Source organism: Vombatus ursinus, unplaced genomic scaffold (assembly GCF_900497805.2).
Source record: "Vombatus ursinus unplaced genomic scaffold, bare-nosed wombat genome assembly UNPS02014943.1, whole genome shotgun sequence".
Classification (NCBI taxonomy): Eukaryota; Metazoa; Chordata; class Mammalia; order Diprotodontia; family Vombatidae; genus Vombatus; species Vombatus ursinus.
Window position 1 is genome coordinate 193662 of NW_020954721.1, and position 6908 is coordinate 200569.

The 6908-nt window shown below is 36.7% G+C and overlaps 1 protein-coding gene across 1 annotated transcript in view; it reads right to left on the reverse strand.

The window, feature by feature from the left end:
* The window catches only part of LOC114029958 (vomeronasal type-2 receptor 26-like), a 31703-nt gene extending 26650 nt beyond the window's left edge, over positions 1–5053 (reverse strand). The window contains 2 exon segments of the mRNA XM_027844605.1: positions 4826–4965; positions 4967–5053. Of these exon segments, the coding sequence (XP_027700406.1) occupies positions 4826–4965; positions 4967–4990 (164 nt within the window). The 5' untranslated portion in view covers positions 4991–5053.
* Positions 5054–6908: the final 1855 nt, after the last annotated feature.

The window sequence follows — 6908 nt, forward strand, 5'->3', positions numbered from 1 at the left end:
TTCAAGCAGAATAGATAAATTTGAGAATAATCAGGATAGAGATGATAGTTAAATCCATGACAGCTGATGAAAAATCCAAATGGAGTAGCATAGTGATTTAGAGACAGAACCCTGAAGGACACCTTTAGTCAGTGTATCTAAAGAGGATCTACCAAAGGAGACAGAGAAGAATCAGTAAGAGAAGGGGAACTAGGGAAGAATGATCACTAACACCTAAAGAGAAGAGTGTTTCAAGGAGGAGAAAGTGATCAATACTGTCAAAGGCTGAAGAGAAGACAAAGAGAATGAGGAAGAGAAGTTAAATAAATGCTCTTAAACTCATAATGTAATAAACCAAAAGACAAACTGGGGTTCCCAATGAGCAGGGACTGAAGTAATTAATAACAGATTTCAATCAGCTGACAATCAATCTTGAGTCCTCTACTAGGTTACAGTCATTTGCAAGTCTGGGGATGTAGAGAGAAAAGTGAAAAAACTCCTGCCCTCAAAAAGGTTACATTCTCTCAAGCAAAGAAAACATATTCATGTAACCTTATAGTAAATTAGAAGCAAAAGTGACAAAATATTATTTGGAGGAAGTTATTACCAACCCAGGAGGAACAGAAAAGGCTTCATGTCAACGGAGTTGAAACTTGAATTGAATTGAAATCCTAGTTGAAATTAGGAATTCTAAAAGAAGAAAGTGAGGAGAAATTTCATTCCTGACATGTTAAAAAGAGCATTCATAAAAGCATGAAAATGAGAGATGAAAAGTGGAATAGGAGGGAAAATACAGTCTCTTAAGCTGTATTAAAGTCCATTAAAGATTATGAAGGATAATAAATATAGATATTTAGGTGGGGTCCAAGGTATGAAGAGCTTTAAATACTTGAGTAATTTATATTTAACCAAAGAGGTACCACAGAGTGACTCAGTTTTTAGCAAACAGGGAAGTTTTGTGCCAATAGCTGTGTTTTACAACAAAACAAAACAAATAAAAAAAAAAACTTGGGCAGCTGTGGGGAGGCTGGCAGAAGTAAAGAGAAATATTTGACAGGAGAACCATTAGGGGGTCATTTCAATACTCCATAGAAGAGATAATCAATGCTTGAAGAGTAGTTGAGTGAAGGGGAAAAAGAGGACAAGTGTAAAAGACTGTAGGTTTGTCAAAATTTCAAGTGTACATGTGATTGGATACATCTCATCAAAAACTAGATTAAAATAAGAGAGAATGGAAAATTTTGTCAATAGTACATTGGTTGTAGAGAAGGAACAAGAAGTAGATTAAAATAATAACTCCTTTTGTTTTCTAAGTACATTTTAAGGCAATGTTCTCAGCTGAGAATGTAGAGAATGAGTTGGTATTGGAAGTCTGCAAATGCAAATGAAGATTTTGAATAGTTGCTATGGAAAGAAGAAGAGGAAATCACTTAGGAAGCAGTACATGGATTGCCTTGTAGCATAGAGAGCCAGCTAAGTCTTATGACTTTCTCAAGTCTTTTTGACAGCACCTGAATAGTATTTGAAGTAGCTGCTGGGATTGATCTGGAGTTGGTGTTTGTCAAGGACCAAATAGAAGTGTTTGTTACTGTCTGGGAAGTCATAGTCACAAAATTTCCACAGTGGAGAACACCAGCTATTGGTTCATTCTTCTAGTTTTTTTTCATTTATTTATTCATTAGATATATATTTGCTAAGTACTATTTTGTGTACCAATCACTATTCTATGTACTAGGGATCAAGATACAAAATTAAGCAATCTTGTGTATTTCTAGCTTATATTTGACTGGTAGGAAACAACCTGTGCATATATATACACATAAAATTAAAAACAATATACCCCAAAATAGATACAAGGTAATTTGTAGGAGACTGACTATAGTTTCTGGAAGGCTCAGGAAAAAAAAAAAACTTGTCACAGTAGATGGTACTCAAGATCAGCTATGAATGAAGAGGAAGGTTTTGAATGGCAAAATACCCATGAAAGAAACTTCTAAACATGAATAATGGCCTGGACAAAGGTATGAAGGTGTGATTTCATATGTGGGTTGTAGCAAGTAAGACAGTTTGGATTCAATGTTGAGTACTTGAAGGGAATGTTAAACAATAAACCTCCATAAGGAGGTCACACCTGGGTCAGAAACTGAAGGGTTTTCAAACCCTATGATGTGAGCTCTGCTAATAGCATTCTATTGTGCCCAAAGAAGAGATGTGATGTGGGTATACATTCTTGTGCTTTCAAAATGCTTTTCTGGAAGCTTTATGAAGACCCAAACCATACCTCCCAAAGGTTAATCTCTACAACATACCTGGTGAGGGGTCCTTTACCCTTTTATTTAAAACACCCTCTGCAGAGTACCTTACTATGACTAAAGGGAAACCATTCCACATTTGGATAATTTTAACCTTTAGAAAGTGTTTCCTTCCATCAACATTTAATTAGTCTCTACAAATACTAACTCTGTTTTCTTCATCTAAACTTGAGATCTAAGCAGAAAAAAAAATGAAATTTCCAAATCAATAGCCTTTGGTCCTTGACAGTTATTGTGTCCTCTCTGCGTTTAATTTTCTTTGTGTTAAATCATTATGATTCATTCAAACTGATTTGTAGGTGACATTAACTCAAGGCATTTCACCTTACTTCTTGCCTATTTCTGTTTCCTCTCCAATTTTTTTTTGTAGGATTTCCTACAATGCTGTGCCCATAAAGTAAACACAATACTTCAAAAGTGGTCTAATCAGAAGGTTGTACTCAAAGACTGTCACATTCTTTGTTACTAGAAGAAAATTCCTCGCTTTAAATCAATTAATAGCTTACCACAACCTTCAAATTTTTTCTGATTGTAACCACATCTCAATCTGGGTATTCTTATGTTTTTTAAGATGAAGGCAGAATTAAGAACTCATTTACCACTATTAAGTGTCTTCTTACTTGATTCGATGCCATCCTTGAGCCTTCTAAGACTGTCCATTGTCCTGAATTTCTCATTTCATGTTTGATCAAACCCTTGTAAATCTGTATCATCTACAAATACTATAAGCTGCTCTCTGGTCCTTCACCCAGTCCTTGGTTTAAGTGATACTTTAGTCATTTCATTTGGGGGATATTTTGGTAGAATTGAATTGGTTCCTTCTGATTGTATACAGTAAAGTGATCAGTAAAAACTTTTTAGGCTTTTTAAAAAGGAAAATCCTAACAATTAACAGTTTTAAAATACACATTAATCACAACAAAACCTAATGTAAATGATGCAGTGCCCTCTCCATTCCCAGAATACAAGTATGATAAGAATAAAGACAAGTGAAGAAATTCTGGCAGAAAAGAAGAAAATAATCAAGGGTGTTTAATTGGAAGAAGGACCGAGAAGAAGAATTTTGACGGAGGACTATGAGGAGCTGTAATGTCCTGTCACGCAAAATGGAAAAGAATTAAATGAGAGTAGGGGAAACAGTCGTCAGAGACTTCCCATGCCCTGGTCTTAGTAAAGCTCCACCTGCTTGGTACATGTCATCATCAGGAGGAGTGAGAAATACTGTGCATTTCAGACATCTCAATTTGGAGATATCCTAGAAGAGAACATAATGCCATTATCTCCGATAATTGTGATGACCTTCCAGGAACAAGTCCAAAATCAGGCCCAATTACTGTGTCTCCTCCTTAAATTTTAACAAGGATCAGAGGGTTGGGAAATAGTAGGAAATTGAAAGAAAGAAAGCAGAGTAAAAGGGTTTATAAAAATAATGAAGACTGAAAAAAATTTATCTTAAACCAGTCTCTTCATGTTCAAAAAGATCAGTCATTACTCAAAGGAATAATTATTTGCATGAATGATAATCTCAATTAGAGGCAACTTTGTCATGATGGTAAATGACACAATTCTGGAGGCTAGGGTCATTTTTTGTTTTGAATGCCTAATCCATAACCTGTACATTGTGCTTAGAGTATTTGAGTGACATTGCCCTATGGTTCATATTTCCTAGACATAGAACATGGAAAAACTTAATGCAATTAATGAAGCTTATCAATGGTTTTATATACATGGCATTTGTGGTCATTGTAAACTTTATACTGTTTGGTGTTATAGGTATAGTTTGATAGTATAGTTATAATTATGGAACTCCAATATAGAACTACTTAGACTTGGTGGTCTGAAGGTCTATAAGAGCTTAGGCAAAGACAAATATTTTGTATTTTTATCCTGTTAATTCTTTGTTAGGCAGATAAGGCTTGAAACTTTTGATTGGACAAAACTCCGTAGTGCCTGGAGTGTTCTGTATTAATTTTCTTCTCTTGTGCCTTAGATTGTTCCATTAGATCCTTGCCCCAGTTTGTGCTATAAACATACCAAAATTCCCTCTATCCAAGCCTCACCCAAACCTTGCAGTGATAAGGGACCCTGAGAACTTCTTCATATCTGGGTATGATTAGGAATGTCTCCTCTCATATTTGTCACCAATAACCAGTTTTCAGCCAAGTCCATTTTCAGGGAACATAATTTTGCTACTTGAATCCCAACTTTATATTTCCTCCCTTGACTTGTCTCCCTAACTCTTGTATTGGGTGAGTTTCTTTCATCTGTGGTGATGAATCTCTGACTATTTATATTGGCATATAGTGTGGTTATGTATATGTTCTTATTCACCTGTTTGCTGCACTGCATAAGAATAAAGCCTATATCAGCTTCCTGAGAACTAATTTTCTAGAAATTTCAAAACCCAGGTTTTTGCTTTACACAAAGTTGTGAGACAAATAAAATACAACTCTACCCATAATTGCAGACAGTCATAAGTATGTATGACTATATTTCACTCAATCAGAAAAAAAAATACAGACATTATATCTTACCGTGGTGCTGCACCAGTCCAGGTTGGAAAATGTTTGAAGGATGCCTGATCATTGCGTTGCTGAAACTGCAGAAAAAATGAGAAGAAGCCCCCTATGACTAAGTCCCCTTCCTTTCTATATGTGAGACTATAATCTTTTTTGGAAGTGACAAGGATGCTCGGCCATCTCGTACTCAGAAAGAAAAAACTGCGAAAGCAAGATTACAAATCTCCTAGAGAATGAGAGCACCAGTTTGGCTATGCTCGTGGCAAATATTTTGAATTTCTAAATAGCCAAGGAGCAGGACAATAAAAAATAATTTGGACTTTTGTCCACACATCTATAGACACATTCTCTTTTGCTCAATATTTTTCTTCCCTAATAGATGCTCAAGATTTTAATAGTTCCTCATGCTTAGGAAAATGTAATGAGACAGGCCTCTGTTTAGGACAAAGGCAAAAGCTAGAAAAAGTAGGGCCCATTTATGGAATGTTTTTGCCTCCTGGATACTATTCTCCTTGTTCCCTGTGGATAGATAAGGAAAAGTGGTCCACTTTCACATCTCTTGGGTCCAAGTCTAACAAATATGTTGAGAAGAGTTTAAGAGTGAGGGTCTCTAGGGACCATCCTGCCCAGTAACTCTGCACCTGCATCTTCCATCTCGAGGTAAAAACTCAAGTGAAAAAATAAGTTTGGGAATCACCTTCTCTGCTTTCAGTCTCTTGAACCTTTGTGGCTTCCATAGGTTTTGAGATGTCCACTAGATTCTCAAGCTAAGATTCAGGGGCCTTCCAGAGAATGTGAAGGGAATTATGATTTTTACTGCTTTCATTCTCACCAAGCCAGATCTCTGCAGTGATTCAAAATTACCAGATATTGCATCAGGTAGAGGCTTGCACGATATGACAAGGGCTGAAAGTGTGAATGATAGTAGCAAGCCCTAGGCCTGCAAGCTCCCCCGAGATTCTGGGACCAGTGTGAGTACACTCTGAATCTCTGGTGAATGAATGAATAAGAGTAATAAAAACAGAACTTTAAATAATGTTTTGAGGCTAAGTCTCATTCCTTACAAGTCTGTCTGTTACCTCACTATTAGATACCTTGGGTTCCATAGAATAATCCTCCCATAGGCAACTGAGAAAATGTATATGATTTGAATGAAGCAGCTAGGTGGCACAATGAATAGAGTACCAGAGAAAGAAAGACATTTTTCTGAGATCAAATCTGGCCTAAGAAACTAACTAGCTGTGTAACCCTGGGCAAGTCACTTAACCACATTTGCCCCAGTTTCCTCAACTGTAAAATGAGGTGGAGAAGAAGATAGCAAACCACTCCAATATCTTTGCCAAGAAAACCTAAACAGTATCACAAAGTGTCAGAGATGACTGCCAATGACTGTACAGCAACACAATAGGAGTTTGAAGTGAGTTGAACCTCAACTGACTTATTTGAATTGGTGTCCATCCAGACTCTTCACTTTCCTTCTCACTAGGCCAACACCAAGGTTAAATAATTTCTCAGCATTAAATATTCATCGAGTATTGATACTCAGCCAAACATTTTGAAAGTACTAAAGACAAGACTCACAATATCACAAAAAAATGTGTGTTCTCCTCACTGTGGGCTTCCCCTCCTTAAACAGAGATCACAACCCAGGCATGACAACCCATCCTGGGGATTGCTGTCCATGCCCTCTTTTCAGTTCCCCACTGGGGGAGTAACTCATTTCCTGGAATGTTCCTCTAGTTTCTCCCAACATCACAAAGTTCCTAACGGAGCACACTTGCATTTCATCAGTTAAAGCTACTCTTACCCTGTGATCCAGCCGCCTCCTATTTTACCCATGTATTTAATCAGTGATGATCTTCACACAGATTTTCTTTTATAAGACCTTTGTTGGAATATACACTTGCTAATACATACAAAGAATTTAAAAACCATCTCACCGTTTTAATCAGAGTTGGAATTTATCTTGCAATGTTTAATCAACACAATATTGTGACCCTAAATTTACTAGCTAATACCAGTTTCATTCCAAGAACAAAATTAGTAGATGGATTGGAATGTGGCTTTCTGTTGTATCCGCAACGCCTAGCACAGTACT